Source organism: Symphalangus syndactylus, chromosome 6 (assembly GCF_028878055.3).
Source record: "Symphalangus syndactylus isolate Jambi chromosome 6, NHGRI_mSymSyn1-v2.1_pri, whole genome shotgun sequence".
Taxonomy (NCBI): Eukaryota; Metazoa; Chordata; class Mammalia; order Primates; family Hylobatidae; genus Symphalangus; species Symphalangus syndactylus.
Genome location: NC_072428.2, coordinates 120,196,336 through 120,222,348, shown reverse-complemented (window position 1 = coordinate 120,222,348; position 26,013 = coordinate 120,196,336). Strand labels below are relative to the sequence as shown.

Genomic DNA, 26,013 nt, shown 5'->3' with positions numbered 1-26,013 from the left:
TCCTGAGGGCAGAGCAAACAGCCCTGCTATCCCTGCTGCCCAGTACAGCCTGCCAGTCCCATCATTTCCCAGAAGGCAGCAGGCAGAATGAAGAGGCAAAAGGTACAAGGAAGCCTGGGGCTGGGGGAAGGAGCCTTATTAGTATCTCACGAGTGCCCCTTTAACTCTCTTAGGGGAAGTGCCTACTTAACACAGCTCAGGGATGACAACCAGGATGGTGTCACTGATGATGAGGATGAGGAGAAGTTCTTCTTCCTGGATATGCGGTGCTTTGATGTGCTGGCTTTGACTAGCTCTGACCCTGTGTTCCCAAGACCAAGGGAGCCTTTGAGGACACCTCGGGGGGAGCAGGTCATAAGCCAATGACTCATTCATGTTGGGTTGTGGGGTGAGTGGTAACCTCCAAAATGTGCTCCTGCTCCCTCCCTGCATGGGAAGTAAAGCCAACCGAGGCAGAGGAGGCCTGTCTGGGCCAACCTTTCCCTCAAGGTGGCAGAAATGCCCCCATCAGAAGTGCTCTTTTAGAGCAAACGTCGTCCCCTTCAGGAGCATCTTAAAACGTAAATATGCTGGGACAATGTGTGCCTTCTCTGTTCCGGGCCCTGAAAACACTGCAAGAGGAGAAAAGCTACAGCCTCTACCCCCCTATTTTCCTGAAGGTAGTCTGGAGAGTGAAGAGGCTTCCCCCACATTTCAGGCTCCCCTGCAGCATGAGAAGCAGCCTCTCGTCCCCTTGTCAGTACTGAGCCCATAGGGGTGGTAGCCAACACTAGAGGCAGCGAAGCCTGTTCAAACTTGTATTTATTTTCTAAGAGATCGGGATGAGGGCATGGGGATGGGGATGCATAATGTGTTTCAGGAGGAGCCGCAGACCTTGGGGAGAAGGATGGAGCCTCCTGCCCCGCCTTCAGTCATGCTGCTAGTAAGGGTGATTCAGGGTGTGCTCCATGATGGTCCGAAGCGCCATCCATGTCTCCTGGGCCGTGGGGATGATCTGTGTGGCCGGCAGCAGGAAGCCATAGTGCCCAATGTCCCGGAGCTCAAAGCTGAAGGCGTACTTGATGCCACTGTCATAGGCCCAGTCGACAGTGATCCCACTGGCCACATCTAGAAACAAAAGGTCCAAAATGTGTCCCCAAAAGGAAGAAGGGGATGTGGCTGCAAGGTACAGAGGCATCCTGGGTGGGAAGTGAGCCCTGGGAGCCAAACCCCCACACACCCCAGGCCACACCAGGCTTCCTGCCCAGGCCTCAAACGGGATCACATCTGTGCACCCAGCCCATTCTCTACTCCTGCAAAAAGAAAGCTCCTGCAGGCTACCAGGCTTAAGAACCTTGCAGTAAACCAGGCACTGGGAGCTGTGCACAAAAGCTACCAAGAAACAGCTGCCTGGGTACCACTGTTCACCCTCCTATCCAGTGTGGGAGGCAGTTTTGGGCCAGCCCAGCTAGATCCATGGCACTGCCCTGCAGCCAACGCCAGGCGGATGTGGTGTCTGAAGCAGGGCCAGGGAAGGCTCACTCACAGAGGGTGGTGCTGATGCTGCCAAAAATGTACTTGATCCCATGGACCTTATACAAGGCCTCCACCGCATCCTTGGCAAGATCGTACTGCAAGATGACATTGGTGGGGTGAAAGGCAGGGGCTCCCCGGGGCTCCCACACATTCCCTCACCCTCACCAGCTGGTGAGAAGCATGGATTTAGGAGTCCTAGAAGTTGAAGGTGGAGATGGCCCTTGTGAGAAGGGAGCACAGCATCTCCAGCTTTGAACTTGATCACACGTGAGAACAGCAAGCTCCCCCTACCCATCCCCACACCACGGGGTCTATCAGTCCAGACCGTTGCTTTCAGAGTAACAACCTGAGCCCTCTGGGAGTATGACAGATATGGATTTTCCTGAGAAGCAGTCTTTTCTCCCCAAGCCCTAAGCAGCCAGTCTCACCAACTCCTTCTGATTTGAAACGGGCTCCAGCGATCGGCCATAAGGGTACATGAGCATCTGAGAGTAGCTGTGGATGGAGATCAGAGCCTTGAAGTTGCCATGGGCTGTGATGAAGTTCACTATGGCAGCCACCTCCGGCTCCGACTGAGGGGAGGGCCCATGATAAGTCTCTGAGCAGGGGTTGCTGTTAGAACCATTTCCTGGAAGTAAAATAAAGCCACCCAAAGAGTCAAATCCCCACGTGCAACACAGACGGTGCTCACAAAATACCTGGTGTGTTCCCCTACATTTCCCAGCCTCCTTTGCAGTATGACTGAAGTCATGTGACTACTTTGACCAATGGAAAAGTGAGCAGAAATGACATGGCACTTCTGGGTTGAGATTGTTAAGAGCAAGTGTGACTTCTCCATGCTCTTTTCTGTCTGTGTGGCTGGAAGGAAAAAAAAAATCTAGATAGAAACAGCCTCCTGGATCCCTCTCTCACTGCGGAAGAAAGCTGCCAAGGAGAGTCACCTATTCATGTTGGACTTTGTGTGCATGAAAAACAAACTTTTATTGTGTTAAACCACTGAGATTGGGATGGATATTTGTTACTGCTGCATCCTCTAGTCTAATATGTCAGAGGACTGCAGCCGCACCCTACCCCACAGTTCTGAAGCCCTGCAGGGAGCCCCCTTGGCTTGTCCTGTGGTCCCTTTAGGAAGGTGGGCCTGGCTCAGAAGTTGCATCCAGAGGAAACTGTAAGTCTCTGCCCCAACCCCGGCTTCCCCTGGTGAGCAGCAAATGCCTTTAGGCTGACCCTTCCTGGGTGTGGCATCAGTTGAGGGCTCAGACTCGGTGTCAGCTGAAGCTTTGCCACAGCCATGGCCCCAGGTGCGCCATGAACTTGGGGTCTGGGGATATGGGAAACCGATATGGGAGGATAGTTCCCCATAGTTGCCTGAGGCTGTTCTGGAAGCCAGAGGGTGCAAAGAAGTCTTTGAAAATTCTTCTTGGGGACTTAAGATGAGGGAGAGAACAAAGAGGAGCAGGGCTTTTATTCTTTTCCCAAGTTTCATTTGTTTCCATTTCCCCCGGACTCTTTGCCTTCGCCCCATCTCTCTCTTCCTCTTCCGTTCCTCCTCTGCTTTTCCCTTATTCCTGAGGGGAGGGTTGGGCTGCGCTGAGCTGGTCAAGACTTTGTAGGCTAAGGACACACTTGGAGGGAGTCATCCCAGTTTCCTCTCTCTCTCCTCTTCCCTGGAATGGTGGCACCGTCCAGAGATCAGGGATCGCCTCAACTTCTGAAGTCTCCTGAGGAGGCCACAGCATTCCTCTTGACTCCTGGGGCTGGGGACTGGCCCATGGACCACTTCAGATGATGCTCTAGGAATGCAGCACACAGGTCCTCCCCAGGAATGCGCAGGAGGCCAGGCACGGGCCATTCAATTAAGGCAATAACAAAACCATCAACAAAATCGTCCAGCCTGAGTCACCGACCCAGACACACACTCTTGCTGGCCCCAGGGAGGCCCAGGGAGCGTGACCCCTCTCGGTTTGGTGGTCCTCACCTGGGATGGGGACCCTGGTTGGAAGGGGATGTGCCGGCAGAGCTAGGGGGTGGAAAGGCAGCCCCCAGGCTGGAATCAGCCCATCTAACAGCGGCCTTGTTTGTTATGTCTGCCGGGAGCTCCTGCACCTGCTCCACTTGATGAATGACAAACAGCAACAGATGCGCAGAGCGGGGGAGGTTGAAGGCTTTGTCTGCCTTTGCGGCCCACGCACAGAGAGCGGTTCCCCTGCCAACGACCAGGTGGCTTTGCCCAAATATGGAGAAACACTTCAGGCCATTAGTTCTGGTTTGAGCTAAGCAGAATAAACTAATCTTCCCCTGGCCAAATGGGAATTGGCTGCCTGCATCTCTGACGTTCACAGTCAAGGTCCTCTGAGTCCGCCTGTTTCACAAGTACCTGCTAATGGATTCATTAGCTATTTATTTTTCCTTCTCTAAAAAACGTAATTTGTAGCAAGGGGAAATCTTTGGAAGGACATGGTAAATTATTAAAAGCAGTGATCTTTGAGTGGTGGGATTATGGGAGCTTTTTGCCCCCTCTGGGCTTTTTTTCCATAATTGTTTTGTACATTGTGTGTACACATATTTTTTTTCCTGTGGTGAGACCCACAGAAGTTATTTCCTTTAAGAGGTAATTTATCTTTCTACTAGCCAGCCTATCTTAGGATCCATGGATACTCACTCCAGTCAGTGCTGAGGGGCCACATGGATGCCCCCGCTGAGGCAAGCATCTGTTCATTTGGAGGTGGAAATGCCTAATTTTGCATGGTCTTGTTCCCTTACACAAGCAGTTACAACCCCCACGCTAGGGCCAGGGGCCTCACTCTCAGTGCTTTGGGGCCATCCTTATTTTTCAGTGAGAACAGACCCCAAGAAGTCAGATTTTAAAAGCAATGGGCATCCAGATCTAAAATGTTCTATCTCATTGGTTGGGACACCAGCCTGTAGGTCTGATTATCAACAGCAATGACACCGTCCCCTGTGGAGCCAAACCCTGAGCCCCTGGTGAAGTGCAGATGCCACGTCTGGGGGCCGAGGGCTGTGTCTGTTCTGGAATCTCTGTCATGACTGGACCCATCAAATTGTCCTGCCCATCAAATTGCTATATTTCCAGGGCCCATGGACCTGTCTCTGAGCTTTCTGGAGGCCTCAATTTCCCAATCCCTGTGCCCCTTGCATGGTAAGGGAGATAATCAGGGAAGAACACCAAGGAACTCAGGAGAAAGCTGCCCCTCCCCCTCACTGGGATCAGACAGCTCTGCAGGTATACACCAGGGTCATAAAGTAATGGGTCAAAAATAAAAATCAGGCTCAAGCCAGCCTTGTTGATAAAGAATTGGCTGGAGGCCAGGTGTGGTGGCTTATGCCTGTAATCCCAGCACTTTGGGTGGCCGAGGCGGCTGATTGACTTGAGCCCAAGAGTTCAAGATCAGCTGAGGGAACATGGTGAAACCACGTCTCTACAAAATTTTTTAAAAATACAAAAATTGGCTGGGCGCAGTGGCTCATGCCTATAATTCCGGCACTTTGGGAGGCCGAGGTGAGTGGATCACCTGAAGTCAGGAGTTTGAGAGCAGCCTGACCAATATGGGGAAATTCCATCTCTACTAAAAATACAAAAATTAGCCCAGCGTGGTGGTGGGCGCCTGCAATCCCAGCTACTCAGGAGGCTGAGACAGGAGAATCATTTGAACCCAGGAGGCAGACATTGCAGTGAGCTGAGATCATGCCACTGCACTCCAGCCTGGGCAACGGAGCAAGACTCAGTCTCAAAACAAAAACAAAAATTAGCTGGGTGTGGTGCTGTGCACCTGTGGTCCCGGCTACTTGGGAGGCTGAGGTGGGAGGATCACTTGAGCCCAGGAGGTCACGGCTGCAGTGAGCCATGATCACACCACTGCACTCCAGCCTGGGTGACAGAGTGAGACCTTGTCTCAAAAAAAAGAAAACAAGAAAAAAAAGTGGTTCATTCTATTGGACACTTGAAACTATTGCCCTGGCCTCCCCAAAGGGCAGATTTCAGGTCCTAGCTCTCGGGGAAAGAGTTCAGAGGCATTTCTTCGTGTTGTGCTCCCTTCAGGGCAGGGCTAGGGATATTTTAGGAGCACCATAAACTCTGGATTTTGAACAACAAGCAAGGCTACTTTGTACCTCCTTTAAGCCTTTCTCTGTCATATTTAGGATTTGACTCATGCAGTTAGTCCTCATTTCAGGAGCTGGGGGCTCCCCTAAATGTTTCCCATGAAGGTTTGGCACATGTGTACATTGAACACACACACACAACCTCTCCCATACCCACAGCCAGTCTGAGGTATGTCCTTGCCTGTCCCTGGCTGTGACTCATGCATATTAGCTGACTACATTGTCCCGTGCCTCCCAAGTTGAGTCGACATAATCTGACTGAGTGGGAGAACCTGCCATGGGCCAACACCTCTTCTCCAACCCTGCCCCAGGACAGCAGGTTGCCATACCTCCAAAGCCTGACTTCCAATTCCTGTTGAGATCCACGCCAATGCAGAAGATTCCAGGTCTGATGGACTTGTTCTTCCGCCATAAGCGGTTCTGGGAAAGCCCAGGTCAGGTGACCTCATTCGCTGGGCCCATTCCCAGGGATGGGAGCCTCTGATATCCTGGCCTATGGGGTAGGGGACCCTGGTGGGGCAGGGAGGAGCAAAGGGAAGGAATTGCCAGGACAGGATGACCCTGGCATGGGGCTGGGCCAAGGATGCAGCTCAGATACTGTGCAGTTGAAGTCAGGGTCTGGGGAGAGGCCTGGGCACAGGCTGCCAATTGTGGCCTTCCCTGGGCAGCAAGAAAGAGGTCAGAGGGCAAGAGCCTGCAGGTGCAGTACCTGAGCAGCCCTCCTGCCCTTGGTGAGGGCTTCTGCAAAGAGGCTCTGAAGGGGCTGGTTCCCAAAGCACAGTGACCTTTTCTCCATCCCCCTAGAGCTGACCCCCTCCTTCCATCCTTCCCAGGTGCCCTCACCATGCTGTGGGTAAAAGCAAACCCATCAGGGTTTGTGACGAGCTCTATGAAGATGTCCATGGCATTCAGTATGTCTGTCAGGACACGATCTTTGCCATAATCACTGACAATCTGCAAGAAAGAGTGAGGAGGGATGGGAGGCCCTACTGGGTCTCCTGGGAGGTGGCACAGGACATTTTCACAGCCAGTGGCTGCAGGAAGGGGTGGCATGAAACCCCTGAGGTATATCTTTTATGCAGAACCAAAGGCTTGGATTTTAAACAACTAGAAGGCAGGGGATCAATGTGGGCTCCGTGCTGCAAAAGGTAAGAGTGCATGGTGGCTGCTCCAAAGGGCAGGATGGAGACAGCACCCTGAGTGTAATTGTTCAACTGAAGGTGCCCTTAAATAGTAAGTCCCTGCCCCAGTTGCAGCCCCCATCATGGGTGCACCTTGGCTACAGGTCCATGCTGACCTTATTGGCAGTCCAGATGCCGGTGGCGTGGGTGATCCACTCCCGGGAGTGAATTCCAGTGTCAATCCAGATGGCTGGGTGCCAAGAACCTCCAGTGCTGAACTGAGAAAAAGAAGCGGGCCCCAAACCAAGGTTTGAACTCAGACAGCTACTGTCTCTGGGCTACCTGGAGGGAGGCCCCCGAGGCATCCTCAGTGCCTGGGGAAGCTTTAAGCACTGGGTAAGAGGGTGTGTGTGCAGGTGCCTGTCCATGTGCCCAAAAGTGCACACGTGTGAGGGCCTTTGAAAATATGGTGGTGCCCTTGGGGAGCAAAGTGATCCATCCAGAAGCACAGAATTTCCCAGGGTTGAAAGTATCTTAAGACCAGAGTTTCTCAAACTCTAGTGGGCTACATGAGTCTCCTGGGGATCTTATTCCAGTGCAGATTCTGACTTAGTAGGTCTGGGGATGGGTCTGAGGTTTGGCATTTCTAATAAGCTCCCAGGTGATGTCGATGCTGCCATGCAGGGGCCGTGCTTTGAGTAGCAAAGGCTTCAGACAACATTAGAGAGAGAAGACCACGGCCCTGGAGAAATGGAAGCAGGGACAGGTTAAGTCAAATCCCAAGTTAGGTGGGTTCACTTGGCTTTTCTGAGGAGCCCACTAGAGAATCGTTGAGAGTGGCAGCAGGCACCTGTCCTTCCTGACAGCTGATGCTAAATGCCCTGCAGGGTTCACACTCCCGGGTGCCCTTTTGGGCACAAACTAAGAATTGCTTTCTGATGGGCTCTGCATTCACCTCTCCTATTTCCTTCATGACCCAGGGAACTGCAGGGTCCTGAGCTTGCTTGAATTCTGTTCCAGTGGCTCCTGTGAAGGGCTGGGAGGCTTCTCTATAGACTCAGGCATGTCTGCAGGACTGTCTGAGCCAGGTGACCTCGTTAGCAAATGGGCCTTCTGTGTAACTCTCTTCCCATAGAACAGATGAAGCAACTGAGGTAATAGAATGCCAGCTCACTCACACTCACACCCCAAGTCCAGGGTGACAACTGCCACTCTGCAGCCCCAACTCCTTAGCCATCCATCCTCCCACCTACTTCCTGACCAAGGACAGGCTAGGTCACCACACTGTCACCTCTTCATACCTACAAGGGTGGATCTCTGAATGCCACAACCCCAAAGTTTATGGGTCACCAGGAGACAGGAGTAGACACATTATCCTTCTCCCAAAAACTCCCACCCAGCCACTACCCCATATGAGCTCAATCTTATGCCAGAGGCCCTCAATGTAGAGTCTACAGGTTGATGCTGTTGGCTTTTACCTTCAGGACAAGAATTGACCGGTTTTCAAAACTGTTGCCAATCTGAATTTTTGAGACAATATCGGAATGCTCCGTTACAAAGTTGTCAATCCAGCTATATATCTGAAAGGAAAGAAGTGTGTAAGATTGGCAGTTAAGCAGGAAGAGGGATGAACACCAGGGCCTCTCTGAATGTTCTCCCTGCCCCTTCCCACTCTCTTCAATGCTTTGGATATTTAGACCCTCGAGGGTCTAAAAGAACTCAGATAAAGAATTGCAAAAATAGAGCACTCCCTCAGAGCTAAAGGAAGTGAGTTGTGATCTTGCTGGATTCCCAGGCTCCTTGCTCTGTGCAGAGCTATGCCTTTGCCTGGGAGAACAGTGTGTGCTGAGCCTGCTGAAATCCCCAGGCTTGACCCACATGGCTCTCTCTGGTTAGAAATTCTCTCTTGCCTCCATTCTTTGGCCCATTCAATCCATTTGACAGATCTGACAGACCTTGTAGTGTTTTTTTATCTTCTTGCTCCTTTTAGACTGTAAGCCCCTTGAAGGCAGGGTTCTTGTTTTATTTATCTTTGGCATCAATAAATAGTGACAGACTGTATTATTTCATTCTCTTGTTCTTTCAATACATTTAATTGAATTAAATATGTGAAAGAAAATGGATGCTCTATTGCATGACTTGTGAAGTGGGAAAAGCAATGATGATAATAGATGGATGATATCAAGAATGTCATGTCCTTTGACACGCAAAATGAGACACGTGCCTTGAGTTCTTTTCTGGAGTGGGCATCCCTGCACCCTCTGTGTACATTTTCCTTTATAAACAAGTCACTTGCCCTGGCTGGCTGTAACTGTGATCATGAACTTTCTCCAAGTGAAGGCATCTCCCTTTTATTCTACAAGCATGGCTGTCCAATGTGCCTGGCTTCCTGCTCCTTGTATTATATACCTCAGCACCCATGGCTGGGGCCACTGAATACCAGGACTGGTCACGGAGAGGCTGAGAGCCCTAGGTCCCTAGCTGGAGGATTGGATATGTGTAAGAGTTAAAGAAAGAGGAAAGAAACACAAAATGTGGCTTCACAGTCAATGACAGGTTTATTTTAGAGAAATAAACCCGGGAGGGGCTTCTGGCTGATTTTGTCCTTTTTATAACTATAAGGACTGGATTTGGGCAGTTTTTTAATCAAGGGGAACTTAGAATGGTGGTGTTTGTTCAAGATGGTGATGCTCCTGCTCTGTCAAGATGAAGGTAGCTCCTACCTGCTCTATTCTGGCCCATAATGGGTCCCTGCCTTAGTGTTCTGCCTAGTAGACCCATTACTCTGCACTGTACCTCCCTAGGGCCGTACAGTTGAACTACTGTCCCCTCTATCTGAATTCTGGCTTCCAGATCTCTTTGAATATGACTCTCTGCCTAAGAGACTTTTACCTAATGTCTGCTGTACAGTCCCTAAGTGTCAGTCACAGTTTCCCATAAACCGTGGAGTCCTTCACTAGTTTCTGACTGAGTCAGGAGACCCTAAGGGGCCCAAAGACACAAGAGAGCCCAGAGCTTGACCGGCCATACCTACCTCCTCCAGGGTGTGGTATGAGGAGTAACTGAAGCTGCTGGTGCTGCGCTCCAGCCGGCGGGATTTCGCCATGGCCTCTCTTTCCTCATCCAGCAGCACCTGGGTGATGGGGAACACATATTGGAAAGGAAGGGGAGAGCTGGGCTGGCTATGACTCTTCTGAGCCCTGCCTCCGCTGGCTGTGCATAAAGACAGCAGCAACACAGGAGAATGAGCCACCGTGAGTGTGAACTGCACAACAGAAGGAAGGTCCAGGTTGCTGGCTGATTCTTCTGCCTGGCAAGCTCGCAGTCATGCTTCCATTTCCCAAATGATCACAGGGCAAGGAGTCCAGAGAGCTGGGTTCTAGGTCTGCCTCTGCCACTAACTGGCTGTGGAACTTACTGGGCCTTAGTTTCCTCAGCTTGAGAATTGGCAAAGCAATATCTGCCTTGCCACCTCATAGGATAAAATGCAATAATGGATTTGAAGGTGTTTTGGGGAGAAAAAAGGTGCTCACAGTCTACTGCCAACATTGCTTTTGCACTTAATAAACACTCTGTTGAGTCAGGACCCAAGCTGAACCATGTGCACTGACGCCCCTGGGGGAAGCAGAGGGTTCCCCTGACCCCCAACATTAACTCCACTTCCAGGAAACAGCCTAGACAACTGGCACGCAAGCCATTCAGAAAGCCAGGCATGGCCAAAGTCAGTCCAAATCATTATGATTAATGTGCCAATGGTCTTTCACTTACCTCCTAAACACAAGTGTGGATGAGCCAAAAGCAATGTCCTTGGGTATCAACGTGGAGTCAAGCATTCAAGCCTAACATGGTACTTCCCGCTGCCCGTACAGAGGGCAGTATAATGCCTGGTTGGGTTAACCACTCACTCACTGCTCAGACCACCTACATAATCTTGGGACATTTTTCTCTGCTTGGGTCACAGTGAGATGAGCTAGTGTCCTTCACCCAAGCTCATGCCCTTATAATGGCATCCAGGAGCCAAGGCACCCCAGGATTCGGCACAGACTGTCCAGTGTGGGAAGTACTCAGATCCTCTGCCACAGAGGATACTGAGAAAGCATCCTCATTAACCCAAGTTGCCCTTTGTTTGCAGCACTGGGCCATAACTAAGTCTTGCCAATAACTTATTTGGGGCTAGAGCCTTAGTTGACCAATCTTCTTTATCTTCATGATCTCACTTGATCTAGTCAGATGACCTGATAACAGGACAGAAATGAGCTATTTGTGTTTTAGAGCTAAAGCAGATTGGAGTGGTAAAGGGACTTAATGGCAAAGCTAACAAGTGGTGGAGGTGAGATAAGAACCAGGCATTCTAGTCTGTACCCTTGGGTTCCTTAAGGCCAACTATCAAAACTAAAGGCCAACGGTAATAACACATATGCAGGTTGGGCATGGTGGCTCACACCTGTAAACGCAGCACTTTGGGAGTCCAAAGCAGGAGGGTCGCTGGAGCCCAGGAGTTTGAGACCAGCCTGGGCAACAAAGCAAGGCCCCATCTCTACAAAAAATTAAAATTAAAAAATTAGCCAGGCTTGGTGACGCATGCCCGTAGTCCCAGCTACTTAAGCTGAGGCAGGAGGACTGCCTGAGCCCGGGAGTTGGAGGCTAGAGTGAGCTATGATTGAGAGTGAGTTATGATCGCACCACTGTACTCCAGCCTAGGCAACAGAGCAACACCCTATTTCTAAACACACACACACACACACACACAGAGAGGCACAAAAACACACAAACACAGATATATTTATGTCTGTGAGTATGCATATGTATGTGGACAGAAAGAGCATGCAAATGTTAACAGCTAAAAACTCCATTGTACTATTCTTTCAATTTGAAAGTTTTTACAATAATGAAAAATCACGCTCAGGGGTCTGAGCATAAGAACACAAGACACTAAAATGCCAAAAATATAAACCAAAATGCTCACAATGCCTGCTAAGATAGAAGAAGGCAGATTTGGAGTAAATTTTTTCTATCCTCTATTTTTACATTTTGGCAATGTGCTTATACTACTTCAATAAGATCTTTTTTTTTTTTTTTTTTTTGAGGTGGAATTTCTCTCTTCTTGGCCAGGCTGGAGTGCAGTGGCATGATCTCATCTCACCGCAACCTCCGCCTCCCAGGTTCAAGCGATTCTCCTGCCTCTGCCTCCCGAGTAGCTGGGATTACAGGTATGCACCACCACGCCTGGCTAATTGTTTGTATTTTAGTAGAAACAGGGTTTCTCCATGTTGGTCAGGCTGGTCTCGAACCCCCAACCTCAGGTGATGCACCCACCTCAGCCCAGAACTTTTAAATGAATAAATAATAGCAAAACCAAAAGCCCTAATGGCTACTGTGGAGTCTTCCCCCCCCCCCCCCCCCGTCAGGAAGAGCAGTGTCCCTCCCCCCCCACCTGCCACAGATGAGGCAATGCCTAATGACTCACTCATCCCTGAGGCCTAGTCGGCTCACTCACAACGCTCAGGTTCATAGATTTAAAAATGGGACTGGAAATTGATGTTTGGGGCTCACTTTATTTTTGAGCACCAACTCCATGCGAGGCAATCACAGTTGCGATGTTTTCCAGCTGCACTGGCTGGCCAGGGGCAAAGCCGGGATTGCTGGGTAAGTTAGATACGGCTGGAGGAGCCCCGGTCCTCTCTGGCCCTTCGCAAACACTTCTGGGAAGCTCTAACAAAAGGAATTTGTCTTCTTCCCAGGAAGCCGACCCAAATCTCAACAGCCTACCATGACCAATGTGTGCCCGGTGCCATCAGCTGTGACGAGCAGCTGCAAGGAAGACAGCAGCCTGCCAGCCGTGAGGACAAGGCAAAGGGTCTCCAAGGATCTGGTGGAAGCCTGAAGTTGGGGTGAAAGTGGAGGACAGGGAGGAGAAATCGGGAAAAAAAAAAGGACCAGAAGACCCAATTTTCCCCACACAGCCTGGGACACCCACAGGAAGACAGGACCCAGGAGGCTGTCCTTTGTTCCACACAAGAGCTTGGAGGCAAATGGGAAGTCAGCACCAAACTGCAAACAACTTTCCAGACACCCTCACAGCCTTGTGAATGGAGGTGACACCCTCTTTCAAACTGGGAATTCTCAGCCCTCACAGCTGGCCCCACTTCCAGGAACAGGAATCTGCCTTGGCCTGGAAAATGCACCAGTGTTTGCTCCATTCCTGGGGCTGGGGGAAGGGGATGGGTGACCGAAGAATGCGGTCTGGCCACAGGCTGAGGAATGCCTAATGACAGCCCTGTCAGCCTTCTCAGGAAAAAATAACAAAACAAAGAAACCAACCAACTCAGAAGTAAGCCATCTGCCTCCCTGGAAGCCATAACCTGACAGGGAAAGCAATACCTCGGTGTAAATTAATTTACGATGAGTCAGGAAGGATGAGGGCCCTAAGGGAAGAACAGTCCTCCGGGTTGGGTAGGGGAGGAGGCAGCGGGCCCCCAGTGCTGAAGCTGAGGCAGAGGAGAGCAGGATCTCTCACAGCCGAACTCCAGCCACAGATGCAAAATGGACACAGCTCGTGGAAACAGAGTGGGTTGGGGGCTCTGGGACAGCAGCCGCTGCCTCTCCTCCCAGGTTCCTGGCCTTCTCTTCCAGGTCTAACATCTGCAGTTAGCAGCTCTGTGGCCAGTAGCAACTCCAGTCCCGTGGCACGGGATGTGGGGGGTGGCTGCCCATCTGATGTTTTCAGAATGGACCCCCTCAGAAGTCAAGGCCAAACCACAAGGCTTCCCAAAGAGGCAAAGTTAAAATGCCACACAGACAACAGTGATGACCGCTGAGGGGACAGATGGCTTGAGAGTGGAGTCTGAGGGTGCGGGAGCTCAGATTAAACCCTGATCCTGCCACCAACTCCATCAAATTACTAACTTCTCTGTGCCTCAGTTTCCCCTTTGTAAAATGGCGGACATGTTATCACATACTTTATCATGTACTTTAAAATGTTCTCATGAGAGCCAGGTGCAGTGGCTGACACCTGTAATCCCAGCACTTTGGGATGCCAAGGCAGGTGGATCACTTGAGGCCTCCGGAGTTCGAGACTGGCCTGGCCAACACGGCAAAACCCTGTCTCTACTAAAAATACAAAAATTAGCCGGGCGTGGTGGCACGCGCCTGTAATCCCAGCTACTTGGGAAACTGAGGCAGGAGACTTGCTTGAACCCAGGAGGCGGAGGTTGCAGTTAGTGGCGATTGTGCCACTGCACTCCAGCCTGGGCGACAGAGCAAGTCTCCATCACACACACACACACACACACACACACCAATGTTCTCATGAGGATTAGAACGGTTAATACATGCTAAATGCTTAGACTTTTGCCAGGTATGTAGTAAATGCTAGTGAATGTTAGCTATGATGATGAGGAGGAGGGTGACAATGATAAGGAGGGTGATAATAACTTTGAGGTGACTCCAGGGCTCTGTGATGGAGCATTACAAGGCATGACCAGGAAGTCTGGGTTCTCCAGAGGTAAGATAGCTTCTGTAGGACTTGGAGGGCAGAAAGCCCCCATTAATGGTCATCTGGGTGAGTCAGTCAGCACCTGAATTTCAGTGGCCCAACAGAGGGGCCTGGGTCCTCTTCAGTCCCTACCCCCATGATGCAGGCAGGCTCCACCTCTCTTAGGGTTTTGCCCGTCACTGCTCCTGTCTTCCCTGGCTTCTCCTGCAATCTTTCCTGTTGTCTTCTTCTCCTCTCTGGAGCTGCCACTCACCCTCAGACCAGCCAACAGCATTTCTACCTTTAAAACTCGGCTGTTCAAGCCAGGCATGGTGGTGCACGCCTGCAGTCCCAGCCATTCAGGAGGCTGAGGCAGGAGGATCTCTTGAGCCCAGGCGTTCAAGGCTGCAGTGCGCTATGACTGTACCTGTGAATAGCCACCGCACTCCACCCTGGGCAATATAGCAAGACCCCATCTTAAAAAAAAAAAAAACTCTGGTGGTTCACGCCTATAATCCCAGCACTTTGGGAGGCTGAGGCAGGTGGATCACTTGAGGCCAGGAGTTTGGGACCAGCCTGGCCAACATGGTGAAACCCTGTCTCTACTTAAAAAATAATAATAATACAAAAATTAGCCAGGGGTGGTGGTATATGTCTGTAATCCAAGCTACTCAGGAGGCTGAGGCATGAGAATTGCTTGAGCCTAGGAGGTGGAGGCTGCAGTGAGCCGAGATCATACCACTGGACTCCAGCCTGGGTGAGGGAGTGAGACCCTGTCTCAAAAAGAAAACAAATAAAAAATAAAAACTGTACTCTTCAGCTAGCAAGATAATAATTTAAAGAAGTAAAAAATTATATAGGCAATGAGAAAATGGTAAATGTCAACAAGAGTGAAATGGGAAGGAAAGAGGAAGTTGGGGAAGTGGGGAAGAAGAAGGGTACAATTTAAAATAAGATGAGCAGTCTGGTGTGGTGGCTCACACCTGTAATTTCAGCACTTTGGGAGGTTGAGGTTGGCAGGTTGCCTGAGCCCAGGAGTTCAAGACAAGCCTGGGCAACATAATCAGACCCCATCTCTACAAAAAATACAAAAATTAGCTAGGTGTGGTGACATGGGCCTGTAGTCCCAGCTACTTAGAAGGCTGAGGCGAGAGGATGGAGTGAGCCTGGGAGTTCGAGGCTGCAGTGAGCCATGATTGTGCCACTGCACTTCAGCCTAGACGACAGAGTGAGATCTTGTCTCAAAATAAATAAATACAATAAAATGAAAAGCCTTATGACCATTGCAAGGGCTTTGGCTTTTACTCCAAATTAGTTGGGTTTTTTTTTTTTTTTTTTTTTTGAGACGGAGTCTCGCTCTGTCGCCCAGGCTGGAGTGCAGTGGCGCAATCTCGGCTCACTGCAAGCTCCGCCTCCCGGGTTCACGCCATTCTCCTGCCTCAGCCTCTCCGAGTAGCTGGGACTACAGGCGCCCGCCACCACGCCTGGCTAATTTTTTGTATTTTTAATAGAGACGGGGTTTCACCATTGTCTCGATCTCCTGACCTCGTGATCCGCCCGCCTCAGCCTCCCAAAGTGCTGGGATTACAAGCGTGAGCCACCGCACCCGGCCATTAGTTGGGTTTTAAGCAGAGGAACAACATGCTTGAATTTGCAATAGTTTTAAAGGACACTTCTGGCTGCTGTTTTGAGACTAGGTAATAAGGAATCAAGGTGGGGAATGGGGGAGAGCAGTTAGAAAGCAACTGGAAGAACCAGGTGAGGGATGAGATGGCGCATGGGCCCTAGGGGGTGGTGTGGGATGTGCTAAGATCCATTCTGAAGGCAGCGATAAATCTGTTGTTGATGGGGGGTTTGAGGAAGGGGTGAAGAATGGCTCCCAGCTTCTGATCTGAGTGACTGGAAGGATGGTGTTGCCATTTCCTGAGATAGAGAGGGCTGTGGAGGCACCGATGAAGGGCCAGGGGAACTTGGTCTGGACCTGGAAAGTTGGAGATGTCCATTGGACCCCCAGGTGGAAACACTGAGTAGGCGGTTGGATCCAGGAAAGGAGGTGCTGGCTGGAGACAGAACACAGAAGTCCTGGATGCCAGGAGAAGAGACAGGCTCCAGGAAGGAGAGAGTGACCAGTTGTGCTGTTGGAAGAGGAACACTGAGAGTCGGCCGTCGGGTTGGATCTGGAAGTTGCGTGTGACATTGTCGAGGGAAGCTTTGGTGAAGTGAGGGGGTGGGCAGCCTGCCAGCAGAAAAGGATGGAGATGACAGGGAGAGTCAGTATTTTCAGGAGTTTCAGTCTACGGGGAAGCATAAAAATGGCGTGATGGCTGGAGGGGAGAGGGAAGGGATCAAGAGAGTGTTTGTTTAAATGGGAGAAATAACTGTATTTGCATGGTGATGAGAGTGATCCACTAGGGCGAGGGAAATTGGCAAAGCAGTATTTACACTCAATTGTATTCTGCTCTTGATGGTCAAAGTATGGGTGATTTTTGTTTTCTCCTTGTGCTTTCCACTATTTTCCAAATTATCTAACATGAATATTTATTAATTTTGTAATCAGAAAAAAAGCCATTAAAAGCCACAGAGCTGATTGCTCAAGTGAAGTTTTTCCATGGTGACTCATCCTAGGGAAAAAAAAAAAAAGCCAAAGGGCTGAAAAGAACGAGGAGGTGAAGAAAAATTAAATGCAAATAGAGCTCGCTCGGAATCAGATAATTTCTTGCCTGGCCCACTGCAATTTCCTCACCACCCTCCTGCCTGTCAATCTCTCCTTGGCCCTGTCCCCAACTCAACACTGTCACTGTCAGGGTGGTTTTTCTGAAATGCAAATCTGATCGTGTCAAACCACCTCCCATGACCACCCCCTAGTTGTCAGGATAAAATCCTGACCTCGTCACATGGTGGAGGGCACTCTTTGTGATGGGGTCTGGCTTCATCGCCAATCGGGGTGGGGGCCCCCCTTCCTCTGGCCAGCCCCCCTCACCTGCTCTTCAGCGCACCGTAATTACCGCCTTCTCAGAAGCACGGCGTGCAGTGCCTCTTGTATGCGCTCCCATAGCAACCGCCCTCACTCCATCAGCCGCTCATCCACTCCATTGTAACCACCGATTTACTCCCCTCCATCCCCGGCCCCCGTGACCCTCCAGCTGTCCTGGATACAGGGCCAGGTTTTTTATCTCTGTGTTTCCAGCCCCTTGCCCGATGCACAGCACACAGTAGGGCTCTCTGTGTCTGGGAGTGGAATGAATGGCCCTGCCTCGTGTTTCTCAGGCATCCCTCTGATCACAGGGCAGAGGGAAGGAGAGATTCCAAAATCTCCCCTGCCTCTGGCCAAAGTGAAAACCAGCATCGAGGTTTTCCAGCCTGGTCCTAGCCACCAAACACCACCACTCCTCTTTCCTTTCCTCCTCTTGATGAATGTCCATTAGTTCCACTGACATTTATCAAGCCCCAACGAAGCAGCAGGTCCTGTGGTAGGTGCTGGGATAGGAAGATGGATATGTAGCGTGGAGCTGAACCTTGGCTGAGGGAAGGGGGCCAGAGGAACAAAGACCCACATGTGAATAAGGTCGTGCCTGTCCTGAACTCTCCAACCGAGCAAGCCATTCAGCAGACAACCACCGAGGGCCCACCCTGCAGGGGACATTGCCGAGTACTTGGCTGAGGGGATCCAGAGGACAGGGAGAAAATCAGGCCCGTGAGTCTGTATCTGAAATACAAGACGGGACGCCAACAACCCGAGGGGTGCAAAGTCCTTCCGGTCCTGTTAGCAAATCTCAGCTTCCCTCCTCCTGGACCCCTCCCCATCAACAACCCCTCAACACATCAACACATCAGCCACCCCCACCCCCAGCTCCCTCTAAGCCAAAATATGATCTCAAGTATGGCAGTGAGTGCTTGATCCCTGCAGGAAGAGCGAGTTGGTGAAAATCCTGCCTGGCTGGATCAAGGCTAAGAGGTCAGAGCATTTTCCTGAGAGGGAGGGCAAAGCCCTAGAGGGACTCGGGGCTGCGGATGTGGGGAAAGGACAGGCTAAAGCCAGAGCGGGAGGCTCAGAGGGGACTCTGGGGCCGTCCCTGATGTGCAGAAATCAACAGAAAGTTTTTAGAGACCTCTGTGTGTCTGTTTGCCAAATGCTGGGGAGTTCCCAGGGTGGGGCTGAACCAGGGAAATGGAAACTTCAAAACAGAGGCCTGGGCTAAAAATGAGAATGCAGTTCTATTTCTTTTGATGTGGTAGCCTCTTTTGTCTGCGGGAGTTTCCCCATTTTTGTTTGTGGGGGATTTCATTAGAGAAATATCCCCCCCACACACACGTTGAGCGGGAAACAGATGTGCCTGATGAGGGATAAAGGTCTTTGAAAGGACCAAAGTGCCCCAGCCCTGCGCTCGCATGGGAACGGAATGCTGCCTGATGCGTTGATCCCCTGACATACGGTGTCAAGTGTGTGCGCTCCGGGAGGCTCTGTGTTCCCACAGTCGGAGCCCTTAGGGGAGATTAGCGCCATACAACAAGGTTGGGAATGAATCTTTATGGATACAGTTCCACAGGTACACGGCCAGCAGCAGCAGCTGCAGAAAGATGCAGCCGGGGAGGCTTAACCAATGAGCGGTACCCACAAAGATCTCTAGGAAGGAGGCTGTGCCACCAGCACCTTTCAGGGGCTCTTTAGGATATGCTGGAAAATAGAACAATTGAAACAGAATTTCATGATGTTCAGAAAAGATGCAGGGAAAGCAGCAGGGAGACTGGGGTGTCCAGGATGAAGGCTACCTTTGTCCTACCCAAGAGCAGGTCTGTAGCTGCCTCTCCCAAAGCGGTTCCTCTGGGAGAATCCTGCCTGGGGGAGATGCCCCGTGCAGACAGCCATGCAGTGGAGGTTGGGGGAAGTCAACCACACCAGTGCTCTGTGTGCTTCTTTCACCATTTCCCAATCCTCTGAAGTAAAGCCGTTCCCCCAGGCATTGGATGGCTCAGACACAGCGGGAACAGGAGGGAGTGGTCAGATAAGCAAAGGAAGAAGCTATCCAGAGGCACCTTCCCACGGTGCCTGGGGAAGACCCCGGCTACATCCTCCTGTCTCTCTTCTCCTCGCGCCTTTGCTGTTTATTAGCTGCAAATCCCTCCCCAGGAGGACTCATCACAGGCGCCCTCTTCACTCCCACACTGAGTGCTTCTCCCATGAACTCTGTCCTAGCTTCAGATTCTGAGAAGCGTACAGCTCATTTCCTTCCACAGCATGTTCACAAACACACCGATGGAGACCCAGAAACCACATGTCCACTTTTAGCCCTGAGAACATCTCCTCCATGTTGGGCCCCAACCAGAAAGGAAGGAGGAAGGCAGAGTCCCAGCTGGGGCAGGGCCTCACCTGGATGTCCTTTATCATGATGCTGTAAGCAAGGCCATGGGACTCCAGATAAGCTTTGATGTCGTTCAGTTCGGAGAAAGGAACTCTCATATCCACGGGGAGGCTGGGCCTGGCTGGGCCACGCCAGAAGTCCACCTTGTTCACCAGGGAAAGAGAGAGAGCTGCATTACTCCATGTCCTTCCACACAATCCTGTAGGTGACCACAGAGAGCCAGAGAATCTCTCAGCCAGTAGAGACCCTCTTTCTACGCAGGAGATGGGGAGGGGGTGTGATGTCCCAAGGCCCCCCAGCGGATGCCTGAAACAGCAGATAGTACTGAACCCTAGACTGTGCTCTTTCCTATACATACAGATTTGGGATACAGGTTTTTTTGTAATTTTTAATTTTTGTGGGTACATAGTAGGTGTATATATTTCTGGGGTATATGGGATATTTTGATACAGGTATACAATATGTAATGATCACATCAGGGCAAATGAGGTATCTATCACTCAAGCATGTATTCTTTGTGTTACAGACAATCCAAGTACTCCAAGTACACTCTTTTAGTTATTTTAAAATATACAATTAAATTATTATTGACTATACTCACCCTGTTGTGCTATCAAATACGAGATTTTGTTCACTCTATGTTTTTGACAGACCTATAATAAAGTTTAACTTATAAATTTTTTTTTTTGAGATGGAGTTTTGCCCAGGCTGGGGTGCAATGGCATGATCTCAGCTCACCACAACCTTTGCCTCCTGGGTTCACGCCATTCTTCTACCTCAGCCTCCTGAGTAGCTGGAACTACACTTGTTTGCCACCACGCCTGGCTAATTCTTGTATTTTTAGTAGAGACAGGGGTTTCACCATGTTGGTCAGGCTGGTCTTGAACTCCTGACCTCAGATGATCTGCCCACCTTGGTCTCCCAAAGTGCTGGGATTGCAGGCATGAGCCACCACACCTGGCCCTAACTTATAAATTAGGCACAGTTAAAGATTAAAAACAATAGCTTAATAATAAAATAGAGCAATTATAACAAATGCCAGCATCACTACTCTTGTGTTTTGGGGCCATTATTAAGTCGAATAAGGGTTAGACGAACAGAAGCACTGCAACACCTTGACAGTCGGTCTGATGACCGAGATAGCCACTAAGTGACTCACGGAGGGGAGTGTGGACAGCGTGCAAGTGCGAGACTTCATCACACTACTCAGAACAGCTTGCAATTTAAAACTTATGAGTTGTTTCTTTCTGGAATTTTCCATTTAATGTTTTTGGTTGACTGCCAATCAGCAGGGACTACTGTACACCTAAACAGGCCCCAGTCGCGTAATGAAACCCTAAGACTGAGCGGAAATACTGGGACAAACAAAATCCCCAAGGCACTGAGGTTCCTTCCCTAATTCCAAGTCCTGTTGCCTCCACACCTCACTCATACTCATTGCAACTTCGTCTGGATCCAGAGAGCCCTAAAGAGTCCTCAAGGTGAGGCCACTCATCATCTGGGACATGAACACGGACAAGAACACTGGTCAGGAAAGGGAGGCATCATTGTTCCCATCCCCGCAGAAGTAGGAGAGGCCGAATCTGGGTCTCTAGGTCAGCCTTTTGCAATGCCTATTTTTCAATTAGTAAAATGGAGAGAATGATCATAAAGCATCATGAGTCCCAGTCGACGGGACACTCAGACAAGTAGGAGCAAGGGCTTTGACCACATCCAGGAATATCTGGTAGTTCCAACGGCCCCCTAACAAAACCCTTCTACGTAATAGTCAAAGTCAAAGAAAATGTTTTCCATTGTGAAAACCTGCAGAGGACAAATGTTCTCAGGAAAGATGCTCAGGCTGACAGGGATGAACCCAGATAAAATACAGGTTTGCCAAGCTAAGCCATTTCACTTGGGAGGCCAATGTATCCAATCTCCATGCTACGTGGCATCCCACCCAGAGACATTGTACCCTCCCACCTGTGTGGCTTTAGGAAATTCTGTGTGGCTTTAGGAAATTCCTGCCGTTTGGAGATCGGTGCCCTGATGGGTCATGCAGCAGCTCCCTATCCAGGAGAGAGTGGGTGGCTAGAGGAGACACAGCCTAAAAAGCAGCCCAAATTTCTGGGCAGGTGTCCCTGATTTTTCCCGAAGAGGAGCTGTGCACATGTGATTTCCCACAGATCTGTACTCTTTGCAAGGACCTCAGGAGGGCAGGTTTGGGGTAAAGGGGGGCAGGACAAGGAGCTAAAGGTGTGAGCCACTGAGGAGGGGGTGGGGGGTGTCCTCAAGCCTGAGGAGTCCTCACCTTCTGGGGCTTCAGGCCCTCCAGATCCCTGAGAAGTGAAAGCTGCTTCTCATCTTTGGCCAGGACTCGAAGAACCTGGTGCCTAGAAAAACACAGGAAGGGGCGGAGGAAGCTGCAGAGAAGGATCCCTGGAAGGCTGTGGCACTTGGAAGGGGCAGACTGGAGCAGAGGCCCAGCTGAGGGCCAGGCGGGAAGGCCAGTAGGGACCACATGAGTGGAGGCTGAAAGAGCCCTGAGCAGGCAGGACTCGCAGGCAGCTCTGAGATGCACATGGTCCTTCAGTCTAGAACCAGTGGGCTCTCCAGCCCCAAGGACAGACCCCCCCCGGGGGCTAAATAAAGCCTGTCAGTGCTACTGCTGGACTGAAGGCCAAGCCAGGGGAAGAAGAAAGGGAAAGGAATGGGGAGGGGGGCGGTGTGTCAAACAAAAGGAATGAAGGGGAGAAAGGAATAGACACAGGGGCTGGGGGGACCAGTGTGGCCCCAAGGGCTCTTCGCAAGGGGGCCCCAAGGCCATGGTCTGTCTCAATGCCCGGAAGGTGAGATCAGACAACCTCACCCCACCTGACATGGAGGAAGCTGAGCTCCTTCCCTTCCCGATGGAGGTGGGTGGAATTTTCGTATCCAAGAGGCCTGTGGTGTGGGCTCTGGGGTGCGACACCCGGGGTGGGGTTGGTGCCCTCACAGGCCGGCTCTGAGACCGTGGGTGAGGAACCCCATCTCTACACTAGCTGTGTCTCCTCTTCTCTACTGTGGAGCACTGTGGGGCATCCACCTGTGGACCTTGGAGAGGCTCAAAGTCCATCCACAGAGGGCCTGGTGTGTAATACTAGAACTTCCTGTCATTCGAAGGAGGACAACACCCACATCCATTTTTGGTAGGGGTATGTAGTCTTGTGGGGGCTACAACTTCTCTGAGAATCGGAGGAAAGCTATGAATGCTTCCTCCACGAAGAAGCCCCTGTTGTATAGGAAAATTGTTGCATGTGGTTTCAGGGGATTCTTGGAGCCCTGGGGCTTCCTCCTGGACTCTGGATTAAAACTCCGGATTTGGGGAGGACCACCAACGAGCCAGCCCCGGAGCATGAGAGTGGGAGGCTGCAGAGCTGGAAGTGGGTTCAGGACAGGAACCCACATCCTGACTCTCCGCCTTGATCAGGCACCAGCGGGGCAGCCACCTCCTGCTGGGACATCCAGTCCCCTCCTCCCAGCCAGTCCTCCCTCCCACTGCGGAGCAGCCACTCACCCTGTGAAATTCATTTGGCCCAAAGCTGCTGCCAGGATAAAGCTGAAGACCAGGAGTGTCCGCCTGTCCACAGGGGATGGCCCAGGGCACGTCCCTCCTCCAGGGGTGCCCTGCATACTTCTTCCTCCTGGTGAGCTTCAGGGGCTTTCCTTGGGCACCATGGCCCAGGCCTCAGGACAGCACAGCACCTAGAGGCTGGAAGGCCCGTCCTGAGAATGAGCATTAGGCTGTCTGGGGCACCTAGCATGTGGCTCCCACATGCCAGGCCTTGGGAGAGCTAGGGCTGCCCCTCCCCAACCCAGCACATCCTCTCCTGGGAAGGGGAGAGGGAAGAGAGAAGGAGGAAGACAGGCCCTTAGCTTTTCTTTTCTCTCAGGAGGTTGGCCAGGGCAGCCCCTTGTGAGCATCAAAGCTTCCATCTCTGGAGAAAGAGCAGAGTAGCCAGCAGCCCTGGGATACTCCTCCTTTCCTCCCTCCTCTACAGCATCTTCTCTTTTGCTCTTCTTCTCCCCCTAGCCCACTCATGCTTTCCCTGGGCCATATCCTCCTTACACATAAGGTGTGGATGCCATTGAAAGACCACTGGGCTCAGAGACAGAGACTGGGTGCTCACTTCTCATCTAAAATATCTGGGGCAGCTGCCCTAATCTCTAAATCTCAGTTTACTCATCCATCAAATGGGGTTAATCATACCTCCCCTCCCTACCTCACAGGGTTTGAAGGGGTATAGATGAGACAACTTGAGTGAATTGGCTTGGCAAAGCCTGCAAAATGCAATGTATTATTATTTCAAAGGCATTAACTTTTACTCACAGCTGCATTTGAGATCAGTCCTCCAGTGGCGATGGGGAGAAGGGGAAGAGAATGGAGAGGAGAACAAAGGAAATAACTATATATTGTATGAGAAGGAATTCAATCAAGATTCCCGTTTCTCTGTCTTCAGGTGGTCATCATTGTGCTAGCACAGATAGTGGGTTTTCTGCTAGACATGAAGGTCACCGCAGTCATTATTATAGTTCTCAACAGACAGCAGAGTCAATTTCTCAGTCCTGCTGAAGCCCCACACAGTTCCCTTTATAGTTTGGGAATAGCAGGAGTAAAGCAGGGGCCAGCACACAAAGCAGTCATGTTGGAAGGAGAAAGTGAAAAATGACGCCTGAATGGCAAATGATGAATCTAACAGAAAATCCACAGGGGGTGGGGGTAAGGCAGAAGCTGAATCCAACCAAGTCCTTCAGCAGAGGACGTCAACAATAGGCCACTTAACTGTCACTGGTGATTCTCAGAAGCCCCCCCTCCCCATCCAAACTATCTCAGAATGGCCGATTAACTGGCTATGTGTGCAAAGAAGGGAGCTCTTTTATCAACAGAATGCCCTGCTCCCCCACCCACCTGCCCTACTCCATTATTTTCTAGTTCAGCTGTTCAGACATGCCAGAGTCTCCTAGAACCCTGGCTTTAGGGACTCTCAAACAGTAACATTATCAAAGGGTTTAAGGACGTAGAAAAGAAAGCAGTTATGCTTTCCACTCAAGTAACATTCAGCTTCAGCAGCAATGGAGATAAAAGGGCATACTGGTAAACAATAGCTCAGGAATTTAAAAGGAAAAAAACAGAGATAGTGCTAGTCACCAAAAGTACCCAGCGTCTTCTTGTTCAAAAACATCATTTTAAGCCACCAATAATGAGACAGCTATCCCTGTACTTGGCTTAAGGGTGGGAAAAGAGAGAGAGTGAGAGAGAAAGAATAAGAGCAAAAGAGAGAGAGGGAAGCAGTTAGGAATTTTTGAGAACTCTATGACACAGCTTCCAATAGAACTTTCTGTGATAATGGAAATATTCTATGTCCACACCCCACAATAGGATAGCCACTAACCTCTTGAAATGTGGCTAGTGTGATTGAATATTGATTTTGGAGTTGTATTTAACTTTAATTAATTTAAATAAAATTTAAATAGCCGCATGTGGCTAATGGCTACCATATTGGACAGCAGAGTTCTCTGGGAATTCACCCACCCTGAAAGCACCATCTCCAATGGCTGGATTTGTTTTTGGTTTTGCTTCCTCTAAGTTCATGTTAGACGGGTAACGTGCTGATGTCGTAACAAGGTTTGAGGGTGACACATCTCACACACGCATGCGTGAGCACCCAGTTATCACACTTATGAACTGCAATTATCAGCTTATGGCTGGATTTGAAGCGGAGACACATAGCTATGCTTGACCTAATACCTCATGTTGGCTTTTCACTTATAATTAATTACTCACCTAATCATTTACTCAGTAAATGTCCTCTGAATACCTACTATGTTCCAGGCCCTTGCTAAAGTCTGGAAGCAAAATAGAAAGCAACACATATCTGGCCCTTACATTTCTAAAGGGGTAAGTAGAAAATTAATTTAAATAGCCTGCAGATAATTGGTGACCCCACGACATAATGGTAGCCCATCTCACTCCAGATAAATGTAAAACTATAGATGGTGTTTGTGTTACAAGGGAAAGGCACATTGTACCATGAGGACGGGGAACATGGGCTCCATATAGACTGAAGGAGAGTTTCCCTAAATTAGAAATTTTATTGGAGGACTTTTATTTCCTGCAGGTGGGTGGGTTAGATACCTAAACAATCTTGCCCAAATGAAAGAACTCAAATGCAGGATGAAATATTTTTAGTAACAACTTTTTAAAGCCATCGCCGGGTTAGCACAAAAATAAGAATCTATAGATCCCAAAAAGAAGGACAAGCCAGACAGACACCCAAGAGGTAAGCAAGCTTTGCCTCAGAGAACTTCTCAGAACGCGGGTGTCCTTGATTTTGCTACCGGATGCATGTACCGTGTATCTAGAATCATCTTCCCTCTGCTTCAAATCTATCTTTTCAAACCT

At 50.3% G+C, this 26,013-nt stretch overlaps 1 protein-coding gene and 1 non-coding gene across 6 annotated transcripts; both read right to left on the bottom strand.

Annotated features, from left to right (window-relative positions):
* Positions 1-783: 783 nt before the first annotated feature.
* CPA5 (carboxypeptidase A5) lies at positions 784-24,904 on the bottom strand. Of its 5 annotated transcripts, none has more exons than XM_055284017.2 (13): positions 24,760-24,904; positions 23,941-23,960; positions 23,128-23,322; positions 21,883-21,964; positions 19,601-19,735; positions 9,793-9,891; positions 8,237-8,338; positions 6,935-7,036; positions 6,481-6,591; positions 5,967-6,057; positions 1,944-2,143; positions 1,526-1,610; positions 784-1,107 (listed from the first exon to the last, which is right to left on the bottom strand). In XM_055284017.2, the coding sequence occupies exons 3-13, from the start codon at positions 23,241-23,243 to the stop codon at positions 920-922; spliced, it is 1,311 nt and encodes a 436-aa protein (XP_055139992.1). In that variant the 5' UTR covers positions 23,244-23,322; positions 23,941-23,960; positions 24,760-24,904; the 3' UTR covers positions 784-919. The 5 variants fall into 5 exon arrangements, with proteins under 5 accessions (XP_055139992.1, XP_055139991.1, XP_055139994.1 ...); XM_055284016.2 differs by having other exon boundaries at positions 24,769-24,904; XM_055284019.2 differs by lacking the exon at positions 23,941-23,960 and having other exon boundaries at positions 23,128-23,315; positions 24,520-24,904.
* Positions 24,905-25,202: 298 nt separating this feature from the next.
* LOC129485602 (small nucleolar RNA U13) lies at positions 25,203-25,306 on the bottom strand. The gene has a single exon (XR_008658738.1). It is a non-coding gene; the product is annotated as a small nucleolar RNA U13 (small nucleolar RNA).
* Positions 25,307-26,013: the final 707 nt, after the last annotated feature.